General features: G+C 42.4%; 1 protein-coding gene across 1 annotated transcript; it reads left to right on the top strand.

Moving 5' to 3' along the window:
• LOC123773737 (all-trans-retinol 13,14-reductase-like) lies at nt 1-26,684 on the top strand. The gene is made up of 13 exons (XM_069321922.1): nt 1-181; nt 2,268-2,398; nt 3,884-4,028; nt 9,055-9,187; nt 11,476-11,638; nt 12,826-12,946; nt 16,985-17,079; nt 18,575-18,680; nt 19,354-19,547; nt 19,913-20,027; nt 21,242-21,402; nt 25,423-25,573; nt 25,751-26,684. Exons 1-13 carry the CDS (start codon nt 4-6, stop codon nt 25,915-25,917), a joined length of 1,860 nt encoding a protein of 619 aa, XP_069178023.1. The 5' UTR covers nt 1-3; the 3' UTR covers nt 25,918-26,684.
• The last annotated feature ends 1,285 nt before the right edge of the window (nt 26,685-27,969 follow it).

Here is a 27,969-nt window from a genome sequence, read left to right on the forward strand (position 1 = left end):
GAAATGGAATTAATTTCACTTCTGATAATACTGCTAGCATTATTGCTTTGGTTTCGGGAAAAGGTTATAGAGTTCATTATGTCCTTAATCTGCTCGCCAAACCCATTTGAGAAAAACACGTGTACCGAAGTCAAGGCCAAAGTTACGGATCAAAAGCAACGAGATGCTGTTCTTAAGCAAGGTTAGTATCTGTGTTTATTGTAATGTTATTTCGTTTGTTAATACTGTAGTCATTATAAAATGTTCCTTAATGCTCAGTTTTATGCGTCGGGTGAAAACAAACACTATAGGCGGTATAACTTTTTATTAATTTATAAAATATTTGCAACTGCAAGTTGCATGAAATGTTGTGCAACTGCAGTTGCTAATAATTTGCAACTGAAGCTGTTGGAATTTATTGCAGCTTCACGGTTGCTGGAAAGTTGGCACTGCAGTTGCTAGAAAATTGCAACTGCGAGTTGCAGCCTATGGTGTGCATGTGAAAAGGATACATGTTCAGCGGCCTTAATAACTACACTTGCATACCTATTTTACGTTAATAGGGGCACATGCACCCGAACATACTAGTACGGAACTAAAGTATATAAGGTTAGAGAATTCATTCGAGAAATATATATAGTGCACTTAACAATAATGACGAAGGATGCCAAACGCCTATGCACAAGTAATACTAAATAATTAACTAATTACTTTATAATTACCCAGTCACATATGTGCCTTAAAATTACATTAGTGCAAATGCTGAGACGAGCTACATTCACACAGAAACACAGAGTATGCATGATGAGTATGTATACATGCGTACAAAGATCCAGATTAAACGAAACGTGGCAAGCATATACGAGTTGAAACATTCAATTAAGTTATGCCGGATAATTAGCGAGGGGGGGGGGAGAAAGGACCGGCGAAGCACTCCCCCATGCGCCAGGCCGGCTGGCGCGGAGGCGCAATACCGTTTACTGTAATTATAACCGGTCACCTGGATTTTGAAATATTCCAGATCTGAAAATGTAGGTGGCTTTACTCTGTACTGTACAGGACAAATTTTTTTGAGGTTTCACACCAGAAGTACAAGAATTGCACATTTTGTACATACAAGTATAATGACTTCATAACGTTTATGAATAAAAAGAATGAATATAACGATTATTACTGAAGAAAATGTTTGATATTCTTTCTGCATTGGTATTCCTTTAACTTATTCCTGTACCCTTCATTATATTTGGGGCAGACATTAAGGGATCTTTCTGGGAGGACTCCATGGTGGCTCCCTGTTGCTAGCTGCCTAGTTAACTTCGTGCATTTCTAGTCGCACCAGACTTGTCACAAAGCCTACTGGAGACCACAGGCCAAAACCTGGTTCCCCTCACAAAGGAGCAAAGAACAGAGGCTCCATGATCACCCTATCCAGGAAATAAACCACAATAAAAAGACTCAGACCCTATGGCAGTGAAAGGAAAATCAGGTGCGGTCTCTGGTGGCCTTATGGTGGCATTTGGTTCTCTAGTAATCTCTTCGGCCATTTTGGAGGGGTAGGATGGGGGGGGGGGGGGTAGAGTCCACTCATGAGGCTTCCCAGGATCATTTGGCGAGTCTCCTTTGTCAGGCATGCAGCATGGTTTGCAAGTTTGCGGTGATTTGACATGATCTGCAGATTTATTTATGTATTTGATTATATATATATATATATATATATATATATATATATATATATATATATATATATATATATATATATATATATATATATATATATAACAACGCAACTGGTATGTAAGGCGCAACTGGATTAAGGCGTCTTGTACATACCAGTTGCGTTGCTTCTGGGAGTATGGGTTCGAGTCACTTCTGGGGTGTGAGTTTTCAGTTGCATATTGTCCTGGGGACCATTCAGGCTTGTTTGCATTTGTGTTCCTCACGTGTGCCCCAAAGAATGAGGTGATTTGGTAAAATGCTATGCCCAAGATAACTATCCGAGTGCCGGCGGTGGGGTGGTTCAAATAGCCTCGGCTATCACCTCATTATGTCCGGTCGTGATGGTCAAGTGGATTAAGGCGTCTTGTACATACCAGTTGCGTTGCTTCTGGGAGTATGGGTTCGAGTCACTTCTGGGGTGTGAGTTTTCAGTTATATATATATATATATATATATATATATATATATATATATATATATGTATATATATATATATATATATATATATATATTTATATATTATTTTATATACTCTCTTATATAAATATTAAATAGTTATATTTTATTTTCAGGTTTCAGTCTAGACAAAGTTCCAGAGAATTTGGATGCCATTGTGATAGGGAGTGGGGTTGGGGGACTGTCTGTAGCGGCACTCATGGCAAAGTCTGGAAAAAAAGTTTTAGTTCTGGAACAACATGATCAGGTAAGATTCTGTTATCAGTTGTCTTATAAAGTACGTATAATTCATTAATCAATAAAACATTTTAGCTCTGCTCATCTACAGGTCAGTTTAGGTCATTTATTATGCACCCCATACCCATGTTGTGGGCGGTAGTGGAAAGGGTTACAAAGGAACATAATAGGCTCAGGGACTGAACCCCACAATTCATTTAGCTAAACAAGTTTCAATCTTGATGAGCTAGTTACAAAATTCAATAAGCGTCGTCACATCATCAATGGGCTCGAGACTGACCACAAGTAGTTTCTAAATTAAACAACTGACATGTGGAGAGCTAGTGTCACAATTGATATGTTTGTTCTGCACCCCCCCCCCCCCCCCCCCACCCCTGTCAGGGGGAGAGTTAGGCGCTAACGAGCAGGTGCGCTAGTTGGATGACGTGTTGCTTGTTTCACTGTTTTCTATTGGGGAGTTCTGGGCCTCTACTTAGACGTAGATTGCAATTTTAACCAATTAGTTTTGTATTGGGTGCCTACCTCTTGTAATGGGTGCCTACCTCTTGTAATGGGTGCCTACCTCTTGTAATGGGTACCTACCTCTTGTAATCGGAAGCCTACTTCTCCGGGTGCCCTCCCCGGTCGATGGCAGAAATGACAAACTCTAAATGTAGAGAGCTCGTATGGCTATTGCTCCCTGCGCCTCTCTGAGGGGGCCAGGTTCTGGTTGTGGCCTCCGGCAGACTCTCGAACTCCAAGGACTGATGGCACCAAACTAATATGGCACATGTCAGTTTGATAGCGTCATGGAGCCATCTCTAATATCCTAGGATCTTACCAACAAGCAACATGTTGCTTGCTGTTGCTAAATAACAAGCAAATAAAACTCTTCAAGGATGGTGGAGCTTCAAGGGAGCCGGTCGGCCGAGCGGACAGCACGCTGGACTTGTGATCCTGTGGTCCCGGGTTCGATCCCGGGCGCAGGCGAGAAACAATGGGCAGAGTTTCTTTCACTCTATGCCCCTGTTACCTAGCAGTAAAATAGGTACCTGGGTGTTAGTCAGCTGTCACGGGCTGCTTCCTGGGGGTGGAGGCCTGGTCGAGGACCGGGCCGCGGGGACATTAAAGCCCCGAAATCATCTCAAGATAACCTCAAGAGAAGATGGTTTCACACTTACAAATACACTTGCAACAGACCTTGAAACGGCAACTGAATAGCTTCTTTTCATCAATTAGTGTTAACCTTGCTAGAAAAATCTCAACTCCTTTTACCAGTGAGCCCTACAGACATTATAGCCGTAATTCACTCACTTAAAACCAACCTCTTCGTTCTAAAATATATCCTACCTTTTCTTAATGATTCTTAACTCAATTTTATGCACATTACTTTAACATGAAGTGCCTTTGAAAGCATCACTATATAAAACTTAGTTGACTGTACTGAAAGTGTATATGTAATAAAATGGAAATTGGTATGATGATAATATTGAATTGTTCTAACCTTCTGTCCCAGGCTGGTGGTTGTTGCCACACATATATAGAAAAAGGCTACGAGTTTGATGTTGGCATCCACTATGTTGGCGAGATGGCTACCCAGACCATATGCAAGACATATGTTGATCAGATCACAAATGGTCAACTGGAATGGGCACCAATGCGTAAGTTACAGTTTGTAATATAGTACAGTACTGTATAAATTTTTAAAACTTATTCAATATTGTTTAATAAACATATCTAATTATATGTTGACCCTGCCTTGCTGCGCAATCCATGTCGAAGATCATTACAAAATGCCATGTAATACAATGGGATCTTGCATGCAGCTGCAGCAGCTAAATGTGAGAACTCAGAAAAATATCTGCACCATATTATCCATTCCATGTTAGCAGCTTTTTCAGTTCTTGAGCCAATAAAACCGGTATAAATTCACATTTAAATTCAAATTTTTATTCAAGAGAATGTGTGTGCAAAGAACATAGGAGTAATGCACAGTGTGAGATCAGGAGTTGCACAAACTAATGAAGCCACTATTATGCAAAACGTTTCGGGCAAAACTTTAAATTTTGTCCAATTTATTTTTTTAAATAGTTTTTTTTAAGTGCGAAGAGGGTAAACTCTGTGAAAAGGTGAAACTTATTGATGATAGGCATAGACTATTACATTATGGAGTAGTTCTCGCAACTGTAAAGTAGTTTATTTACATTAATAGCAGAATGGAAATACTAAGGAGTAATTTAGAAAAGACTGGAACATAATATAACTTTGGGTAAGAAAGTAAATTTAAGGCTTAATGAGGCTAACACTTAAAATAAACAAGAATAACAAAAAAACAGCGTTGAATGTAATGAAACGGCAGTTTCTGGTGAGCCCCGATGGCTCCTTGAAGCTATAAATCTGATATAGTGCTATATATAAGTTGGGGTCATCAGCCAGAGTTCTTGTGCCTACCGGGGACCACAAGCCAGAACCTACCCTCCTCTATTAATCTGGCTCTTAATATTTTAAGCACTCGAAAGATGGTTAGATACTTGCAACAGACTTAGATATTGCAACTGAATTCAAAAGCTTCTTTTCATCAATTAGTGCTAACCTTGCCAGAAAAATCCGAGAGACCCAGACACATGTTATTACATGTCTCACAAGCAGCTATCCTAACGTGACTCCTTTTACTAGTCAGCCCAACAGACATTATATCCATAATTCAATCACTTAAAACCAATGCTGGGATTAGCTTTATAAATAATAATATATCATTCTAAATAACACATTTCTCTTTGATATCCTCAGTCAGACTAAATCTGTGCAAACACTCCATGCAAATAAAAGGACCCAGTCTATGGAACTCGCTCCTTGATGAATTAAAAATTGTCCAACCTGTTCAAAAGTTAAACCAAAAAGTACCTAATTTCATCCTCATAGTTTCCTACCTTGTGCTTCAAACTCTCACTGTATCTTGTACTACCCACTTCCCTAATATTAGTACTTAAGACATATATCCTTGCAAGTGTAATCACCTCTGTCAACTTATATTGTAGTTATTTGTTGATATAAAACCTTGCTACAATGTACCTTTTCATCTTACCTGATATGTTAGATTAAGGACCTGCCTGAAATGCTATGCTATCTTATGTATTCTCACCAACCTATTGTACCTTGCAAATAAATTATTATTATTATTATTATTATTATTATTATTATTATTATTATTATTATTATTATTATTATTATTATTATTATTATTATTATTATTATTATTATTATTTAAAGTGTCATACTTGCCATCGACCAGCAAAGGCACCCAGTTAGGTGAAACAAAACAGACCATTGTCTGGTTGAAAATTGTGATCTACGTCCTCAAGAGTGTAAAAGAACTCCCCCGAAAATAAAATAAACGAGCAACACTTCGTCCTACTAGACCCCCGGCGCGACCCCCTCAAGCACGGGGAAACAGGAAGCCGGCCTGGGCGAGCTGGGTTACCCACCCTCCAGTTCTTGAATGATGAAAACTGCCAACCGGAGAGAGGGAGGGTGTCAGGGAGCCTCCGGGGCTCACCCAGAAACTGGTGTTTCATTAAATTCAACGCTGGTTTTCTGTGGGGGAGCCCCTTCGGCTCCCTGAAGCTAACTACCCGGGAAAAACGCCCGGGTTAGGACACCGAGCAAGCAGTACCTGAAATCAAGGCTGAGCCGGCCACCATGAGGCCAGGAGAATCGCCCTCCCTCAGAAGAATTTCAGCAGAGCAAGAACCTAGAACAACAGCTGGACCGGGGGAAAGATGTACAGGAACCCCAACCTCGACCAGTCCTGTCAAAAAGCATCTACCTCAAGAGCCTCGTAGCCGGGGAATGGCACCACATAAGCAGGAAGATGCCGAGACCACGCTGACGTGAAGAGATCCATCTCCAGGCGCCCGTACGTCCGGCAAAGCCAAAGGAAGGAATCGGTATCGACCGTCCACTCTGGGGAAAGGGGAACAAAGTGAGACAGCCCATCTGCCAAGATGTTGGACACTCCCTGAATGTGAACGGTGCGGAGAGTTAAACCCCGAGAACTGGGCAGAAGAGCTACTCGAAGTGACTAGCCCCAAAAAACCACGGACCTAATTTTGCTAAATAATAAAAACAATGGACCAAAGAGCTCTTCAAAGACCCATGGACAGCCGCCAACGTCCTTGGCCGGACTGGTGAGTGCTGGTTACAAAGCCCCAAGCGACAGAAGAGGCATCCATGTAAACATCGAGTGAGGGAGGAGGAAGGTGCCATGGCACCGAACTTCGAAGTTTACCACATGGTAAACATGTGGCATTTGTGATGCTGTTCCACCAGTATTCCTCTTCTGGTGGCACTGGTGGAGCTGCTTCAGCTTGCATTCGGTGTTGATTCTACCTCGGCACCATTTTGCAGCCTGTGTCTCGCTTTGTTTTCAATTAAATTCAATTAAATTCATTTTGTATTCAAAAGAATGTGTCCTAGTAGGACACATTCTTTCTTCACAATTCCTCCACCATGGCATTGTTTTTGGTTTCTCTTGCTTCTGGATATTGGGTTGAGGAGCTTAATGCTCTCGTCCAGAGGCATGGTTTTTGTACTTTTGGCCCTGGTGGGTGTTTTGTTCATTTGCAGCCAGCTCCTTTTCTGACAAAGAAAGAGTTGGTTGGAGGGATCTTTTGGTTATTGATGCATGGTTGGTTCGACTGGGGTTGCATCATGTGTTGTGTCCGGTGGTGGTTCTCCACCGCTGCCTTCATGGCACCGATTCTGCTGTGTTGGTTGTTTTGTGGGTTGAGCCTGTTTCCTTGGTTCCTTGTTCCAAGGCTTATATTTTGCAGATCATCTGCAGTAGTATCAAGTAGTATCAAGACCCATCTATGATCCATCAATATCATAGGTATCAAGTGTAGCATAATAAGAAGTATGCCACTTTTTCGGCTGTTTTTCAAATATGTTCTGGGCTAATATTCAGGTGCGGGGATTTTTGGAAAGTCTAACAGGGTTATGGTGACCCAGTATTTGGTGAATGTTCCCAGGCTTCAGCGCCTTTGTGTGGCCTTGGGTTGAGTGTCTCATCCGTGGTCTCCTTCTCTTGACTCCTGCAATGCTCCCTCCTCACTGGTAAGTTCTCGTGTTTTTTCTTCTCCGTGGGTAGTTAACTTCAGGGACCCACAAAGGGTACCCTCCTTCCCTCAGAAAACCGGCATTGAATGAGGCTCCTTGATCACACTCCCCTCCCCTCATCTCTCTTCCAGATGGGTGTTTACATCAGCTCCAGAACTGACAAGTCAGGTCCTAGTAGGCAGTGAGCACTAGCCCCGCCCCCCCCCCCCCCAACAAGTGGGGAAGGTGGGATGAACTCGCTCTAACTAGTTTCGAGATTATTCGGTCATGTGTTTACATAGGCGAGAGCCTATTAGGCAAGTTTCTCAAGGTTTCGTTCTCTCTTGACTCCATTGGTGATTTCTTTTCACTCGCCGAATTTCTGGTTGTCTTTCCTGGTGAGGTGGCGAAATGTCACCACTTCCTACTTCTCTGAGGGGGACCAGGTTCTGGTGCTGGCCCTTGGTAGGCCTATAAAACTCCATGGCTGATGCGACCTGTTAGATGCAAACCATCTTATTGTACAACTTTAAGAAACCACATAGCACCAAGGAGCCACTATTAAAAACCCTTCACAAAAAACAGCATTCAATGTTATGAAAGATCTCTTTTTGGACGGTCCTTGGTGGCTTCTTGGGATCCCCTCTAACAGCATTCCAGGGCTTCAGTTTTCAATTTTCCTGGGTACGTGACTGAGGATTCAAGTTTTGTGGAATGAGGAAAAAAACGGTGCAGTCCCATGATGGTGGGAAGATAGTACAAATATCATCGGTACTGTGCTACCGGGAGGGTCCAGGTAGTCAGGTTCGTTCTCGACGCCTATTGAGAATTCTGGTTTCGAATCCCAGGCGGGACAGAAATGGTTGGGCACATTTCTTTTCATCTAATGCACCTATTCACTTAGCATTGAGTAGGTAACCAGGAGTCAGCTTGTTGTTGTGGGGTTGCATCCTGGGTGGGGACAGTAATTCGACCTTGGGGGTGGGGTGGGGAACCTCCATAAAAGCCTAACGTGTATGAATACTTTGGCTTCCTGTTCCCTGACACAATGAATTATTATTTTATGAGAATTGCTTCACCACCAAGTGGATAATGAATATCAAAGCTTCGACACTTCCATTTTCTATGCTTTGTGTACTTTGCTGTTGTTTGTACTTCAGCCCCTGCATTGATTCATCCACCTTCCTGGAAGACGTTTCCTTCTTAGGGTGCTCTACGATGTTCTGCTCCTTCTGCCTCTTTACAGAGGCCAAGTATTGTTCTATGGTTATTGGGAGGCTTACATATGATATCTAGGGGCTTGGCATGAATTGAATTTGTTACATTTTGCCAGAAAGAAGCATTTCAATATGTTCAATGCAGTTTTTAATTAGGTGGTTAGGCTCTCTCTACAGAGAGGGCTTGATAAAGCAAACCCAATATTTTGATTCACAAAGAACATTTTTCATTTTCCATTTGCCAATTCTTTCCGGCTCGCCAAATTCAGTGTAATTCACTCAAACAAGGTATTGATATAAATATTACAACTTAGTACAGTAGGAATAATGTAAACTTAATTTCAGTGTAACACATTTAGTGTTCTATTACCAGGTGATGACTATGATGATGTGGTATTTGCTGAGAAAGGTAAAGAGCCACGCAAATATCCAGTGTTCAGTGGCAATGGCAGATGGGAGGAATATCTCAAGAAAACATTCCCAGAAGAAGCGAAAAATATTGACAAGTATGTATGGAGTTCTCTGATGTTATTTTTAGGATTGTTGTATATTTCGCACAAGAGATGATTTTAGTTCATTTGTTATGCACCCGACACCGGCCGCTGGAGCGTCAGCCAATGAGCGTGCGGGTTACGCCTGCAGCCGCCCCGCCATGTTTGTATTGCGTGATGCGCCGGGTAAATGTTTGACAGCGTTCGCCATGCAGCGCGCCTCTCGCTATTATAAATAATAAAATAAATGTTTATTTAGGTAAGGTACATACATACAAGAGATTTTACAAAGTTTGTTGGATTAATAGATAGAGCTAGTACATACAATGCCTAAAGCCACTATTACGCAAAGCGTTTCGGGCAGCCATTGATTCTATGTATTGATCCCTGACACACACGTGATAACCTCACGCCGATACCTGACGCTAGGTTGATATGCATTCTTGTTATGCACCCAATACCCATCCTGTGGGTGGTAGTGGAAAGGTTAAGGAGGCATATAATGGCCTCAGGAACTGAACCCCTAAAACTGAGCTAAGCAAGTTAGTCTTGATAAGCTACTTACAGTTTAATATGTTATTTAATGTACGAGGATGTTTTAAATGGAAAAGTCGATAATTATTTGTAAATATGCATTAAAATGAAAATATTTATGATAAAAAATTGATTTAATAGCCAGCCCTGGTGATAAAACAAAGAATATTGTAATAGTCTTGATAGTTGTACCCAAACTGAGGCCTTGCAAAGCAGTTTACTCGAACGCCACCAATGGTCAGATGACCGTCATTTGATATTTAACATTTAAAAATGTATAACCTTACATGTAGGGTAAAGCAATACACATCACAGCTATCATATCAACAGCATTACAATACAACAGACTGAGGAAGAAAAGGAGATATGAACCATTGAAAGTTGTTCAAAAAGTAGGTGGTAAAAAAAAATTAATTATCAAATGAGCCTTTGACTTAATGGAGATAAGTAGTTATTCAGCTGTACAAATATCCAGTACACTCCCATCTGGACTACTGCCTCCAAGTGTGAAAACTTCGCCTTCAAAAGAATATACTGTATCTGATTTGGAGAAAGATGAACAAAGACTGACAAATTATTCCAAAACAAAGTATTCTCTCATTCCATGAATGGCTGAGGGCTTTAGAACAACACGACATGACAAGTCTGATTATATTAAGACCTATACAGTACCGAACAAAGTAGAATATATTAATCCAAACCTGAGGGCAAATGTAACACATACAAGTAATAACAACCTCGAGCGCAACAAGCCATAAAGTGGGCCAAAATGCAAGTTGTTTTTTTTATCTATTGGGTAATAAACCCATAGAACAGTGTACCTGCAAAACTGTAAATATCAAGGCAATATTTTAGATCAAATTTCAGCTTGAAAAATTCTAGGGAGATTTTTTGACTAGCCGCTGGCTTCTTATTCCCCAGGCACTCCCCTCCCTCCAGACTCCCAGGGCACTTACTTTCTCCCGGGACTCACCGGGCACTCGTACTTCCGGTTGTACCATGATGGGATTGAACTTGCATCTATGGACTTCCAACGCACTTTCAGGCATTTAGCGAGAAGCATTTCCACATTGATGACAAAACTGGAAAAGTGGCTAAGGAGCAGTTCAGTGACGAGTAACCTATCTTGTTATCTTGAGATGATTTCGGGGCTTTTTTAGTGTCCCCGCGGCTCGGTCCGCGACCCCCAGGAAGCAGCCCGTGACAGCTGACTAACTCCCAAGTACCTACTTACTGCTAGGTAACAGGGGCATCAAGGTGAAAGAAACTATGCCCATCGTTTCTCTCCGGCGCCCGAGATCGAACCCAGGACCACAGGATCACGCGTCCAGTGTTCTGTCCGCTCAGCCACCTAAGAGAATATTCTCAGATAGAATCCAGACCTTCGTTGTGAGACAAAGTGTATTAGAAGAAGAGAAAGTGAACTTTCTCTTCTTATGTCGTGTCACTTTCACTCGGGACACCACAAAAACCTCCAATTTTCTATGACAGTGAGTCGTCCCTCTAGCACAACACTCAGGGCTCCTTCCCTGTGTGCCCTTCTTCTGAGGTACTCACTCTAGCGAGTCCACTTTTTCAGCAATTCACAGCCACAGGCAAGAAATATAATTAACTTTCCCCTAAATAGGGAAAGTTAATTATATTTCCATTATTATTATTATATTATATTCCATTACTATATTATTATATTTAATTATATAAATTAAACTTTTAAGTATAATAAAACGATATTATTTTGCCCTATTGTATTTCTTGATCAATTTTGTCAGATTCTTCAAGATGATGGATGAGGTTTATCCAGGAGTTTTAACGTCAGCATTTGTGAAGTTTATTCCACTGTGGGCAGTATGGCTGATGAGAGTTACTGGACTTCTCAAGTGTTTTACCAATTTCTACGAGTGGGAAAACAAGTCGTGCAAGGATGTTATATGGGTATGTAAGCACCATCTGGCGGCACTATTGTGTGTGAACAATTCACGTTGAGAAATATGTGCGAGAAAGTTGTTATTGTTATTGTGTTCATATATGTAATTGTGCCCAACCCTCAGTCTAGCAAGACTATTCTTTCTTAGCTGAACCATATGTATTTATACTTTCCTAAGTTATTTCATGATTATAGTGAGACTCAATGAGAAAGTACTTTTTTACTTTAACCAGGAAAGTACACTTAGTGTTAGAGATTTTGCACTCTTCTGCACACGATGAAAGAATTTAAGCCATTTCTCAGTTGTGCACTTTGTCATCAGTTGCCAGGACTATACCAGGATTCATATCCATGATCTTTACTATAAAGGTGTTGTTTTAGGCAGTATTTAGCTCTTACCACTAACTGAAACAGGCACAGCCATGTCAGATCAACATTTACACCATAGTTCATCAGAGATCTTTCCAAATGTCTCCACGCGATGTGGATTCCAGAAGGTTCATTCATTTTCAATACAATAGAATTAATCTTCCTCTAAACACCACTCAATATCAAGGAAAATGCTAAGTAATGTTCTGCTGACTTCAAGATGGCCTGCATGGCTGCTACCTTCAACTGCTGCTAGATGTCAGACCTAGTACATCTCAAAAGAATAGCATGAACTGCCCAAATTAAATTCATCTTGGTTTTTCCTGTCAGCTGGTGCCCGGCTAGATCAAGACCTCGTTACAATAATCCTTAAATGATATGTTTTGGTCTTAAAACGTTTTATTTTATTGTGAATTGGGCTCGTATTGTTAGGTATAGTTAGTCATTTGCATATTGGACTCTTTTCACTGGCATGTTAGTTATCTGTTCCGTGCTGATTCAATTCAGGGAGGTTAGGTAAGCCTAAAGCAATTCTGGTACGCATAACAATTGCAAATTTTGAAGATAGGAGGATACTCAACAGTGCATATAAACTAAAAGATCTGGAAGATCTTTTAGACCAGACCTCACAGTAAAACAGGAAAAAAAAGAGAGAGTATTAAGAGACAAAGGACTTAAGAAAGACAGAACAGTACAAATATTCAAAGCTAAAGATCAAGAGAGAGCAGGTGATCATGATAGTAGATAGAGGAGGGGACGATAGTGATTATGATAATAATAATGCTGATTGTGTCAATGAAACTTGTTATTTTACCTTTACCTGTAGGGACTGACGAAGAATCAGGAGCTGCGTGATATCCTCTCCTATGGTTTTGGTGACTTTGCTGCGCCCCCGAGCATGACTGGCTTCCCCGTGTTAATGTACCTGTACAAACACTTCTCGGAGGGTAATTATTTTTTTTTAGTGTTGCCAATAATTATGTACACTACATTAATATTGAGTACTTTAATTTTTAAAGTGACAGTGCTGGTTCTATGTGATATTGCACTATATAATTTGGAAGATATGGTGATCATAATTAATAAATTAATTTTGTCAGGAGCAGGAAGCCTCTTCATATATGTGTGTGAGTGTAATTACCTAAGTGCAATTACAGGATGAGTTACTCTCGCGGTGTCCCGTCTTCCCACTACTCTTTGTCATATAACGATTTGAAACTACTGATGGTTTTGGCCTCCACCACCTTCTCACTTAATTTGTTCCAACCATCGACCACTCTGTGAAAGTGAATTTGATTATTTGCGTGTGTGTATATATTTTTGTATGTGTAATTACCTAAGTGTAGTTACAGGATGAGAGCTACGCTCGTGGTGTCCCGTCTTATACAACAGAAGCTCTGTTGTATAATGCTATGAAACTACTGACGGTTTTGGCCTCAAACCACCTCAATTAGCTTGTTCCAACCGTCTACCACTCTGTTTGCAAAAGAAAACTTTCTAATATTTTTTGGCATTTTTGTTTCCTTAGTGTGTGTGTAGTCTGTGTCCTCTTGTGAAGTTGCTGGTTTCAGGAATTACTCTTTGTCGATTTGGTCAATTCCTGTTAATATTTTGTAATATAAGGTATGGGCTTGAAAGCCGTACTCTAGAGTACAACTAACAAACCAGTTCTTACTTTCTTATAAATAATGGTAGGAATATATATATATATATATATATATATATATATATATATATATATATATATATATATATATATATATATATATATATATATATATATATATATATATATATATATACATCACAAAACGCTTGACCGAAAATAAACCTCATTTTACAAAGGACGAGAGATACACCTTGGAGCACAATTTCACAACTAGGTTCTATTGAGCAACACAGGATTATTTTACACTGAATAAATACGGGGCACTCACTCTGTTATATTAGATTGTTGAGATTAAGAGGGATACTTTTCAGCAAACATAAGCCTTAGGGAAGCATTGAATATATTGGATCAATACAAACTGGGACTTAGTCACTACGCTATTCTACACTTCCTTGATGGGCTATAAAGGAAACATGGGTTTAACCATACACAATATCCTGGCCCTTAAACACTTTACAAATAGGGACCATGGTTGATTGGGTATAGACCACGTGTCACAGAAATCTGAGTGAATGAATCAAAATAACACAAAACACCACCTATACACAGAGAAGGAGCACGGATATAGCATGTATGAGAATAATGCACTTATCGTTATTGTAGGAGACTGTCGCCCGTCACACATCAGAACTGCCTTCAGAAACCTGTTTAAGGAACCCTTCAGAACCCTGTATATCACATATGTAAAGCCAAATCCTGGAGTATGCGGCCCCAGCATGGAGCCCGTACCTTGTCAAGCACAAGACGAAGCTGGAAAAGGTTCAGAGGTATGCCACTAGGCTAGTCCTAGAACTAAGAGGCATTAGTTATGAGGAAAGACTGTATGAACTGCACCTCACATAGCTGGAAGACAGAAGAGCTCAGGGAGACATGATCACCACATACAAAATCTTCAGGGAAATTGACAGGGTAGACAAGGATGGATTATTTAACGCGGGTGGTACACGCACAAGGGGACACAGGTGGAAGCCGAGTACCCAAATGAGCCACAGAGACATTAGAAAGAACTTTTTCAGTGCCACAGTAGTTAGTAAATGGAATGCACTAGGAAGTGATGTGGTGGAGGCTGACTCCATACACAGTTTCAAATGTAGATATGATAGAGCTCGAGAAGCTCAGGAATCTGTACACCAGAAGATTGACAGATGAGAGGCGGGACCAGAGAGCCAAAGCTCAGCCCCCGCAAACACAACTAGGGGAGTACAAGACCGGCCTACTCTTCGTCCTGCCCACAACAGCGTCCACGAGTCCGTTAGCGCATCTGTGTCCAACCTTCCGATTCCAATAATGTTACACACTTGTATTCTCCACTAGTTCATTTCTATATCTTATAAATTTCCAGGCTGTTTTTCAACATTTAACACACTGTTGTTTCCATATATTTTCCAGCACTGAATATACGTTTTAACTGTATTTTATTTGTGAGGGTCGTCAGCTCTTTAGCGGTTCGCCCCGTTGATGGAGGGGAGGCTCGCACTGTTTGCTCTCGCCTGGTCCCACGATTCGTGGGCGTTTCGGTTCGTTTCTTCCGGCCTGGGGTGGCGTTGGGTGGCTGCTCCTCCTCCTTCCGGGAGTTCGGGGCTGGCGGGACAGGCCTCTTCCCCTGCGCTCTGTTGGGTCATCGTGGTGTGTTCGCTTGGGGCGTGGTCGAAACGATTGCATCCCACAGGTGGGGTTTCCGTCTGTTTCCAGTTCCAAAACTGGACCCTGCGAACCTCAGGTTCATTCTGGACTTGTCCCATCTGACCCCTTGGGTCTTTTGCCCCTTCTTTCGGATGACCACTCTGTCCCAGGTCCAGCTACTTTTGGAGCCGGGCACTTGGATGGTGTCCCTGGACCTCCGGGATGCGTAGTGCAATATCCCTATTTATCTGGGGTTCAAGGACTGGCTTGGTTTTGTCATGGGGCGGCAGGCTTACCGCTTTCGTTGCTTTCTATTCGGCTTGCCTCTGGCACCTCACGTGTTTACACGCCTTGCAGGCGAGGAGTCACAATAACGTGGCTGAAGTATGTTGCCCAGACCACACCTTACCTGGGTCATGGTGACCTGTTTGCGTCTGTTAGGGGTCTGTTCAGTTCAGGCTTAACTCGATGACTGGCTGGTCTGGGCGCTCAGCCAGTCCGCGTGTCTGCTCGCCAGGGATTTGGTTCTTTCTCAGCTCACCGGGTTCGGGTTCCCTCTCAGGTTCGAACTTGGCTGAATCTTGCATGGGACTCTTGGCCCGCTTTCTTGTCTCCCCCTCCTGCAGCGTTTCTGCAGCTGCAGTTCCGCCAGACACCCGGGTTTTTGGAGGGCACCCGGGTCACTCGTCCGTTGCTCGAGTAGCTGTGCGGGAGTCTGAACATCGCCGCGCTGGTCTACCCGTCGGGTCAGATCTGGCTTCGCCGGCTGTTCTGGTTCCTTCCTACGCCGCTCTCGCGATCGCTGGGTTCAGATCCCGGGGGCCTTGCGTTGGGTGCTTCCTCTTCAGGTTTTCGGGGTTCTGTGCCGTGGCGCCTACCCCAGCCCTCGTTCGATGTGTTTACGAATGCGTCGTCTCTCGGCTGGGGTTTTATGGCCAGTGCTCATCAGGCCGGCCAGGATCGGTGGGGTACGTCCTTCCGTCGGGCTCACAGCATGGTGCAGGAGTTTGCAGCGGAGTGGCATTAGCTTCAGAGGGTGCGCATCGCTTGCGGATCCACGATCCGGCTCCATTCAGACTGCTCCCCAGTGGTTCATTGGTTACACTGGTTCATTGGTTGCTTTAGTAGTACTGAGGCTCTTACAGCCAGGAGGGATGCAGACGATTTTTTTCAAGATGGCATCTGTTTACTGGAGCCCTGAGAAACAGGATGTCAGTCCCATGTACGCGCAGGAGTTTTGAATCATTCACTATACTGTACTGTACCAATAAACGGCGCTATACACACCCTCAATCGAGCACATTAAGGCACTATGCATAGTGCAGGCGTTAATCTTGGAAAGAAAAATTACAAGAAGATTTAACAAAACTAATAACTTATCAAGAGTACAGAACAATATTACTTCTCATAAGACTATGATATTTTGTTTAAATTTGCTGCTATCAATGAATATCTGGTTTCTAATATGTTCCTTTGTATATCTGCTGAATATATTATTATATTAATATTATATATAAAATCCTTTTCAATTAACTTGGTTCTGGGTATTTGTAGGACTGACCTGCACTAGTGTGAACATTACAATGTGCTGGCTTAGTGAATATTTGGGCCACAATATTTACCTGATATTAAATTGGTTTATTTTATCCCCAAATAACCTTAATAACTCGGAATTGTTGTATTCATATTTCAGGTAGTTCATACCCTGTTGGAGGAGCATCAGAAATTCCTTTTAATATTATTCCAGTGATTGAGGCTGCTGGTGGCAAGGTTCTTGTTCGTGCTAGGGTAAGTTGTATACTTGATTCCTTTGTTATATTTCTAAGCTTATTTTTATATGTATTTCTGAATTGGTTTCTGTACAGTATTTCTGAGATCCTAAATGTTAGTACCGCTTGGCTTAGACTCGGCTATTAGTATTTCTGGGAATTTGCATTACCTGCTGATGTAAACTTGACCAAATGTAAACTGTCAGTACAATTATCCACACACCCTCTGTCACTGTCATCCTGGGCGGGGCCAGTAATTCAACCTTGGAGGGAGGGGACGGCGAGGACCTCGATATAAGCATAACGTGTATGAATACTCTGGATTCCTGTCCCCCGGCACAATGAATTATTATTATTAAAGTATTATTAAATGAATTTTGGGGTCGACACCGACTCCTTCAGTTGGCTCTGCTGGATGAACGGGCGCCCATCGGTGGGCGCCCGTTCGCGTTGGCGTGGTCGAGGCATCTTCTGATATATGTGGGGTCTCCCGGTATATGTAGCGACCTTCCTCCGACTTCGAGGCCATCGGGGTTGATGCCTTTCGGCAGGATTGGTCGAGGTAAGGTTACCTGTACCTCTTCCTCCCCAGTCCAGCTTTTGCTTCGGGTTCTGGCTCGGTTAAAGACTTACCAGAGGGAGAGTAGTCATGCTGGCCACTTGGTGGCCGGCCCAGCCTTGGTTTCAGGCGGTGCTTGCTTGGTGTCCAAACCCGGGGTTCTTTCCGCGGCTCTGCCTCTTTCAGCAGATCGGTCCGGTAAGTGGCTGGTTTGAACCTCTCCTCTGATCTTTCTGACACTGGTTTATCACCACTTGTATAGTGATCAGGTGGCTTCGTTGATGGTGTCCCTCCTGCGTGTTTCGTTACGGCGGTAGTATGAGTTTTCCTGGTGGTCCTTTGGTAAATTTTTGTCTCTTCGTAAGTTGTCTTTGATTTCTGATAAGGTTGTTTTGTCCTTTCTCTCCCTTGGCTATTTCAGGACCGTCATCTTATGCCGAATACTGTCGTCTCATATCGCGTGACGCTGGTGGAACCGCTTCTGCTTGCGTTCGGGATGGATGTCGCCTCTGCTCCGTTCCCCACGCTTTCTCGTGTGTTGTTTCACATCCAGCCTGCTCATGCGCCGCCTGAGCCGTCCTGGTTGTTGGACCAGGTGCTCTCTTTTCTCTCTACTCCTCGGTTTGTGGTGACACCCTTCGGTTCAGGATTGTTTTTCTAAGGTTCTTTTCTTATTGGCATTGGCTTCGCATTGGGTCGCAGCCAGTTGTCTAGATTCGTGGTTCCCGATAGACTAAGAACTCCAATCGAACTGACTGATGACACGGTCTAATATATGCATATCAGCCCGGTATGGCTCCGGGGAGCCTCCGGGACTCACCCAGAAAATGGCATTTTCATTCAACACTGTTTTTTTTTCTCAAGCCTGTAATCATGAAGACTGTACTAGATTAAATGTAATTTACAAATGAGATGCACATGGATATTTCGGCAAAATATTTTTCATTTTTTATAGGTAACCAAGATTATTATTGATGGAAAAGGTCAAGCATGTGGAGTAGAGGTGAAGAAAGGGAACCAACTGGTGAATGTGACAGCTCCTTTTATCATCTCTGATGCAGGTGTGTACCCAAAATAAGGTTATTCAGTCTTGTTATTTTATTTATTTATTTATTTATTTATTTATTTATTTATTTATTTATATACAAGAGTCTGAAGTTGGAAAGCGACGCATACGCTCCTCGCACAATGTTTTTTTTGTGTTCCTCTGGTGACAGTATACTATTCAAAATCACCCTTAGATCGCGTTCTTTATTAGATATAAATATATATTCTTTATTATTATATATGACTTCTATTATGGCTGCCCTGCAAGTTCAGACACTGGATGGAGATGTTGCCACATATGGTCCTTTTTTTTTATTATACTAATCTCTAGAAAGAAAGTGATGGACTCTGAATTCTTTTTTTTAATTGGGGAGTGTTATTGGTGGCCTAAGGAAGCAACTGTGAGCCCTATGGATGTGCAAGACTTTTAAATCTTTGACAGTTCCCTAATGCTGTACTTCATATGATGGGAAGAGCAGTCTGTGTGTATTTAGGTACCCATCATGTGATGTGCAGCTGAAGGGTTAATGTGTCACTGTCAATTCTTAATTATGAGCAACATTATATGGCTGATATCAAACAGAAAGGTGCTGGAAAATATGATACATCAGTGCTATAAATAGGTAGATAAATGAACTATTAACAAAATTAATTTGAGATTGTGCATCTTATATATTTCTCTTCCAGGCGTGTACAACACATTCGAGCGGCTCCTCCCACTGGAGGTTGCATCTTCATCTCGTTTCTGGCCAATAGTTCAGACGGCAAAGCATGGTCCTGGGTCCTTGTACGTCTTTGTGGGGATAAACCGTGATGCTGACGAACTTGATATTCTGGAAAATAAGAATGCCTGGATTTTTACTGGTAGTGACATTGATAAGGTAAATAATCATTAACTAATTTTACTGTACAATATATTGTGTCACATAATAGTCTGTGTCACTTGATATAAAATTGCATATAGGCTCGCTTTTTTGTTTATAAATTTATTAATAAATAATAAACAGACAGTGAGGCAAATCAGAATTGCAAACATAAAACTAAATACCTATAAGAAAGAAGTACTGTACACTGTCATCACCACAATTCTATAACATTATATAGTGCTCAAGTACAGTGTGTATATATTTCAATTGACGTACTGTATTGTTAATTACTGCTCAAAAATATTCATGAAATACCAAACAAAATCTTAACATATAAGCAAACAAAAGTTTTATTGGCTTTACAATTTGTATTGATGCAGGTGACTGTGGATTACTGGAATCTTAGCCGGGAAGAAGTTCTTGATGCTGATGTTCCTCATGTGTTCCTCTCCTTCCCCTCAACTAAAGATCCGGAATGGAAAAAGAAATTTCCTGGTATGTAAAATGAATTTGTAACTTTATAAATCTCTGAAGACGATTTGGGATTTTTTTTTTTAAAGAGTTCAAGCAGGATGAACCTAAGTAGGAAATGTGAACCCCATATACAGACGATGAGTCACAATAACGTGGCTGAAGATATAATGACTAAACTAAACATCAGAAGATGAGACGACGACGACGTTTCGGTCCGTCCTGGACCGAAACATTATCAAGTCCATTATCACAATCGATTTGATAATGGTTCAGGATGGACTGAAACGTCGTCATCTCCTCATCTTCTGGTGTGTGGTTTAAGCTCATGTGAAGCTCAACTTATGCCATGAAAGTGTTACTAAAAGAGAGTTTAACCAGGTGAGCAAAATATCCAAGAGCCCTGGTAAATCTATGTTGAATGTTGAATAAACGCTGATATCATTGAATCAATGCCACTCTTGGATATTGGGCCCACTGGGTGGGTAAAGGCAGCCCCTTGATTTTTAAAAACCATTTACTGTATAAAAAAAAACTTTCATATCAAACTTAAACGTATAAGTTTCAGAAATCTACAAATGTACAAATTTTTCCGTCCTTTTCTCAATAAAATACATACTGTACTTTATTTAAACATTAATGTTTAAGAGCTTAATGTTTCAGAGTTTAAGAGCTCTGAATCCTTCTAATCACAAAGAGCACATGAAGTGCTCTATCCATATTGATATTTTTGACCAAATAGTTACTATAAATATTATCATTTCAGGATGATGGGTTGTTTTATTTGCATGGCATTTGCATAGATTTAGTCTGACTCTGGTAATACAGTGCATTCTGACAAAGACAATAATACTCATAACATTTCAGTCAAGTCTTAAAGCTTATCAAAACTTAGTAAATTTTAAGTTACAAGGTGAACAGTCAATATTAAACAAAGAAATAAAACTAAAGACTGAAGTACACGAGAAATTGGAGTAATTTAAGAGAACATAATTTCTATATACAGTATAATATTAATAGTGTGGTGGTGATAATGAAACGTGTATCGAGTTATAGTTCTAAATAGCAAAGTACTAGTTCGTAACACAAGGTTGGGTACAATCGTAAGAATAATAAATACTTTATGTAATAAACTATATTATAAAGTTCCATAGCAGATAATTTCTCTGAATATTGAATTCGAAAATAGTTGTTATTTTACCAAAATAATGTGCTTATATTAGTCATTTATTTTTCAGGCAAGACAACTATGGCCTTAGTTACACTGATTCCATATCATTGGATGGAAGAATGGGAAAATAAACCTGTTATGAAGCGTGGCGATGAATATGAATCTTTGAAGAATACTCTTGGCCACAAGGCTCTTGAAAAAGCCTGTGAGCTGTATCCGTCAATCAGGGTATGCATGTTACATGTTGCATCATAGCATACATAACACACAGTTGGTCCAGCCAAGCCTTAGAGAAATGCACCAGGGGTCTTTGAGACTCGCCCTTGCCAACCGTGAATATAAAGACCAGAATCTGGATCTCTACGAGCTAAAGGCAGCTTGGGGATAAGAGATCAATCCAAAACAGAAAACCCGACCAAAAAAGCATAAGCACGACAAAACAAACCACTACATGAAGAAAGATAGGTACCCTCTGATAACAAATTGATCATTGCTGTGATATAAACACCCTACTTGTGATGCACCAGACTTCCTCCAGGTGGCTACCCAGGTCACTGGGGCCCCAGTCAGCCTTCCTTCTCTTTCTCCCTTGCTTGGTAACAGCCTTGTGAGATACAAAGCTTCACACTGGTGACCCGTTTGCCACTGGTAGCGGTTTGGGTTCTGGCTTACCTTGCCTGTCTGTCTGCCTGTCTTGTCTGTCTTGTCTGTCTTGTCTGTCTTGTCTGTCTTGTCTGTCTTGTCTGTCCTGTCTGTCCTGTCTGTCCTGTCTGTCCTCTCTCTCTCTCTCTCTCTCTCTCTCTCTCTCTCTCTCTCTCTCTCTCTCTCTCTCTCTCTCTCTCTCTCTCTCTCTCTCTCTCTCTCTCTCTCTCTCTCTCTCTCTCTCTCTCTCTCTCTCTCTCTCTCTCTCTCTCTCTCTCTCTCTCTCTCTCTCTCTCTCTCTCTCTCTCTCTCTCTCTCTCTCTCTCTCTCTCTCTCTCTCTCTCTCTCTCTCTCTCTCTCTCTCTCTCTCTCTCTCTCTCTCTCTCTCTCTCTCTCTCTCTCTCTCTCTCTCTCTCTCTCTCTCTCTCTCTCTCTCTCTCTCTCTCTCTCTCTCTCTCTCTCTCTCTCTCTCTCTCTCTCTCTCTCTCTCTCTCTCTCTCTCTCTCTCTCTCTCTCTCTCTCTCTCTCTCTCTCTCTCTCTCTCTCTCTCTCTCTCTCTCTCTCTCTCTCTCTCTCTCTCTCTCTCTCTCTCTCTCTCTCTCTCTCTCTCTCTCTCTCTCTCTCTCTCTCTCTCTCTCTCTCTCTCTCTCTCTCTCTCTCTCTCTCTCTCTCTCTCTCTCTCTCTCTCTCTCTCTCTCTCTCTCTCTCTCTCTCTCTCTCTCTCTCTCTCTCTCTCTCTCTCTCTCTCTCTCTCTCTCTCTCTCTCTCTCTCTCTCTCTCTCTCTCTCTCTCTCTCTCTCTCTCTCTCTCTCTCTCTCTCTCTCTCTCTCTCTCTCTCTCTCTCTCTCTCTCTCTCTCTCTCTCTCTCTCTCTCTCTCTCTCTCTCTCTCTCTCTCTCTCTCTCTCTCTCTCTCTCTCTCTCTCTCTCTCTCTCTCTCTCTCTCTCTCTCTCTCTCTCTCTCTCTCTCTCTCTCTCTCTCTCTCTCTCTCTCTCTCTCTCTCTCTCTCTCTCTCTCTCTCTCTCTCTCTCTCTCTCTCTCTCTCTCTCTCTCTCTCTCTCTCTCTCTCTCTCTCTCTCTCTCTCTCTCTCTCTCTCTCTCTCTCTCTCTCTCTCTCTCTCTCTCTCTCTCTCTCTCTCTCTCTCTCTCTCTCTCTCTCTCTCTCTCTCTCTCTCTCTCTCTCTCTCTCTCTCTCTCTCTCTCTCTCTCTCTCTCTCTCTCTCTCTCTCTCTCTCTCTCTCTCTCTCTCTCTCTCTCTCTCTCTCTCTCTCTCTCTCTCTCTCTCTCTCTCTCTCTCTCTCTCTCTCTCTCTCTCTCTCTCTCTCTCTCTCTCTCTCTCTCTCTCTCTCTCTCTCTCTCTCTCTCTCTCTCTCTCTCTCTCTCTCTCTCTCTCTCTCTCTCTCTCTCTCTCTCTCTCTCTCTCTCTCTCTCTCTCTCTCTCTCTCTCTCTCTCTCTCTCTCTCTCTCTCTCTCTCTCTCTCTCTCTCTCTCTCTCTCTCTCTCTCTCTCTCTCTCTCTCTCTCTCTCTCTTCTCTCTCTCTCTCTCTCTCTCTCTCTCTCTCTCTCTCTCTCTCTCTCTCTCTCTCTCTCTCTCTCTCTCTCTCTCTCTCTCTCTCTCTCTCTCTCTCTCTCTCTCTCTCTCTCTCTCTCTCTCTCTCTCTCTCTCTCTCTCTCTCTCTCTCTCTCTCTCTCTCTCTCTCTCTCTCTCTCTCTCTCTCTCTCTCTCTCTCTCTCTCTCTCTCTCTCTCTCTCTCTCTCTCTCTCTCTCTCTCTCTCTCTCTCTCTCTCTCTCTGCGTTGCTGCAGTCCTGCCTTCAGCTGCTTTTGGATGGCACCCGGGTCATGTGTCGATTGTTCGAGCAAATGTGCAGGAGTCTGAATTTTTCCGTGCTGGTCTAACCGTCGAGTCGGGTCACCATGGGCCATAGCGCCTACTCAAGCCCTCGCTCGATGTGTTCACAGATGCCTCGTCTCTTGGCTGGGGCTTTGTTACCAGTGCTCACCAGGCCGGCCAGGGTCGGTGGGGTCCGTCCTTCCGTCGGGTTCACAGCATGGTGCGGGAGTTCATAGCGGTGTGGTATTAACTTCAGAGGGTTAATCGCTCGCGGATCGACGATCCGGCTCCATTTGGAGTGCTTCCCTGAGGTTCATTGTCTGAACCACAGGGGTTCGATGCGGTCCTTGGCTCTTTGGGGCTGGTCGCTTCAGGTGACTCATCTGCTGAGTTCTCGGGGTTCGGCTCTCCTACTGGTTTATGTCCAGAGAGTGTCCAACTTACTGGCGGACGGCCTGTCCTGTTTCATTTCCCCTGTCCACAGAATGGACGGTCGACACCGACTTGTTCCGCTGGCTCTGCCGGACGTTCGGGCGCCCGGACGTGGACTCTTCACATCAAGCTTGGTCGAGACGTCTTCCGGTATATACAGCGCCCTTCCCCGACTGCGAGGCCGTTGGGGTCAATGCCTTTCACCTGGACTGGTCGATGTGGGGTTACCTGTACCTCTTCCCACTGGTTCGGTTGTTGCTCCAAGTCCTGGCATGCTTGGAGACTTACTAGGGGAGGGTAATCCTGTTGGGCCCTTGGTGGCCGGCCCAGCTCAGGTTTCAGGCGCTGCTTGCTCCGTGTCCGCATCCGAGGGTCTTCCCGCGGCTCCGCCTCTTTCAGCAGATTGACCCAATCCAGTACGTGGCTAGTTCGATCTTCTCTTCCGCTCTTCACATATGGTCCAAGTGGTTGGGCATCATTCCTTACCATCCCCGTCCCATCCCAAATCCTTATCCTGACCTCTTCCCAGTGCAATATAGTCGTAATGGCTTGGCGCTTCCCCCTGATAGTTCCCTTCCCTTCTTTGCATCTGGTCTGTCTTTTTGAGGTGGGTTTATCACCACTTGTATGGTGATCAGGTGGCTTCGTTGATGGTGTCCCACCTGCGAGTTTAGTCTCGGCCGTCATGATTGTTTACTTGTTTACGATTGGGGAGTTCTGCTTGGTAATTCGGCTTTCGGTTGCAATTTTTAACCAGCTGTTGTTTGTTTTGAAATTCCTACCTTTCTGGGTGCCTGACCTAGTAGATGCCAAACAGACTGCTTGCAATCACATGGGTATCTATAGGCCATTGCTCCTCGTGCCTCTCTTGAAGTGTGTGGGGGGGGGGCAGGTTCTGGTTCTGGTCCCCAATAGGCTTAGGACTCCACCGATTGACTGTTGCCACGGTCTAATATATACACATCAGCCCGGTATATCTCTGGGGAGCCTCCGGGTCTCACCTAGAAAATGGCATTTCATTACATTCAACGCTGTTTTTTTACATTGACCACCTAACAGTACAGTGGTATACAGTGTATACAATACAGTATAGTATTTTGCCGCCCATCGGGAAGTGCTGCTGGGAAAGGTCGCTCCTCTCGCCCCCGTCATCGGGAGATACACCACTGCCACCAGTAATGGCACTTCATTATTTTAAATGTCTGATAATTTAAGGACCTTCCAGAAACACTATACTTGTTAGTGGTTTTGCAAAACTTACCACCTAATCACTAATAAATGTACTTCCACAACTCATTGTACCTCCTTCTATATAAATAAATAAAATTACTTTTTTTTCCAGGACCATATTGACTACGTAAACATTGGCACTCCGTTATCCAATCGACATTATTTGGGTTCACCACGTGGCGAGATCTGTGGGCTGGCTCATACTATAGAAAGATTCTCCCTTCGGAATAATGCAATACTCAGACCACAAACTGATATTCCAGGTAAGTTATATGAAACATTCTCTAATGCACATAGTTTGCACTGCACTGATTATATCTACAAGAAACATAATGCATAATACAAGCAGTAATTGTACTGTACAAGTACTCTATGTCTTTTGAGGAGGTACTTCAGATACAATCAAATTTTTATTAATTCATTTCTTTTCTTTGTTGTAGGGCTTTACTTAACAGGACAGGATGTATGTTGCTGTGGTTTTAATGGCGCTGTGTGGGGTGGACTTATTTGTGCTTCTTCCATCCTATTCCGTAATGTCAAGAGTGATCTAGAGAATCTCCATCAGATTATAGAGGATGAGAGAAAAGCAAAGGCCAAATCTAAATAAATTTACCATCAGTACTGAATTTAAACTAATTAGAACTAATATTTGTCAAGTCTATGGATTATGTGGTAAGATTTTGAGGTACTTTTATTGTTTTACTAAACAAATAATTCTTCTAATTAGTCCTCTAATTACTCAACACAAAGCTGCTATTAGAACAATATCAAACTCTGGCCCCAGACAGCACTCGGTACCTTTACTTAAATTTTGAATATGTTAGATATTAAGTCACTGCACATCCCCTCATGTGTACTCTTACATATTTAAAACTCTGAATTGTAATGTCAATCCTGACCTCGAACGTTGTAACAGAACCCATGGGCACCACACCAGAAACAAATGCCTATTTGATATTCCAAGAGTGCACCTTAACCAAACTAGAAATGCTCTACAAATCAAAAGAACCCAGAATGTAGAATGACCTTCCCAATCATGTCAAAGGCTGCACCTCTCTCAACCAGTTTAAGAGAAAAACTAAGTACTACCTAATAAACTCCATGTAACCTACCTTACCCCCTAAATGTCAACCCATGTCTTGCTATTTTCAAACAATACTGTTTGTTGATCAAGTTGTATAATTGCTGATTTCTGCCACGTTCCCCCCCCCCCCACCCACCTTTTTTTCCTTTTTTTCAATACAATTTATACTTTAATCTCAATTAGTATTAACTGAGTTTAAGCAAGGTTTTTTCCACACCTTGCCCGAAACGCTGTGCGTATTAGTGGCTTTAGATATTGTATGTACTGGCTCTATCTGTAAATCCAACATTGTTTGTAACTCATCTTCTATGTATGTAATTTTACCCGAATAAACATTTTTATTTTTATTTTTATTTTTTAAACATTTTGATTTTTTTTTAAATGGTCGGTAGATTGGTAAATACTTTTAATTTAAAAAGAAATGTAAAACCTTGCATGAGGGGGCACAGTACACTTCACAACTACCAAATCAACAGTATTACCTTGCAACAGATTGATGTTAAAAAGGACCTCAGAGTCAGTGACAAAATGAACATCAGGACACCTGCTCCGCCTGGGGGCTGCCGGGTCACGTGATATGATTTTACCCTGTGGGTATTGATACCGCTGTCAGGCATTCCAGATCAGCGGTTTGGATTGTTAGGGCGCCTGGCGCACTTATCGCCTTGGGTCACAGGGAAGTTGATAGATTTATCCTGACTGGTTCTTCAGGCAGGGATATAGTGTCCACCTCCAGCTTGACCAAGAGGTGCCAGGGTTGGGATGGTCTTGGTGGACTTCTGGTGTACCCTCAGGGCTTGGTGGGCGACTGGCTTTTGCTCTGCCAGAAGGCAATGGAATATTATTTTTTCATTTTTGCTCATTTGGGAACTAATTTGAGGGGCTGTATTTTTTTGCCTTGATCACCCAGCGTTTTCTGTGTGGGGTGGGGACCAGTGTTAGCCTCCCCGAGAGGCTCCTGGGGCTCCCCCAATCATCTGCCCATCAGTGTTATTCCCTATGAGGTGCATCAGTCTCTGTAGACGAGCAATGTTTATTTAGCAGTAAGGCTTTCTGTTTTAACCTTAAGGTTACTCCAGGGCACATCCTCAGTTGTCACTGCCCCTAAATCAACCACCACCACCACCACCCACCACCTTGAAGTCAGAATCCAAAAATAACTGAAAGTTGCACAACAAGCGGGAGCTTCGTTTAAAAAAAATCCAACTAAATTATCAGAATAGTCAAACCTTTGACGTCAAAGAAAATAAGTTATTCAACTGTATAAATCTCTGATGTGCCCCCCAGTTGGATTGTTGTATCCAAGTGCCGATTTTACTAGGTCAAGGTTGCAAATGTGTGCAATGTTGCATACAAATGCCTCCACTTAACCAATTTAGAAGTGAGGAAAGCATTAAAGGTTCAGGGTGCACTTTACCAGGTTTTGGGAGATCCTTATTGGTCAGCTGCGCCTCAACCTCAAATTACGTTGGTCGTGGAAGTCTCCCACAGCTAAAAAATGTAATATATGGATCTTTCCTAGGGTCCATCTACATCAAATTTGAGTAGTTCAGCCCCTCCAGCCTAAAGAGTATG

The sequence above is a fragment of the Procambarus clarkii genome, chromosome 10 (assembly GCF_040958095.1).
Source record: "Procambarus clarkii isolate CNS0578487 chromosome 10, FALCON_Pclarkii_2.0, whole genome shotgun sequence".
Taxonomy (NCBI): domain Eukaryota; kingdom Metazoa; phylum Arthropoda; class Malacostraca; order Decapoda; family Cambaridae; genus Procambarus; species Procambarus clarkii.

Bases quoted from the DNA above. Each gene is read 5' to 3' on its own strand.
- LOC123773737 (XM_069321922.1), top strand. From the start codon at position 4: ATGGAATTAATTTCACTTCTGATAATACTGCTAGCATTATTGCTTTGG. The intron at 2,399-3,883 runs GTAAGATTCTGT...CTTCTGTCCCAG, and splicing joins TTCTGGAACAACATGATCAG to GCTGGTGGTTGTTGCCACAC. The intron at 19,548-19,912 runs GTAAATAATCAT...GTATTGATGCAG, and splicing joins CTGGTAGTGACATTGATAAG to GTGACTGTGGATTACTGGAA.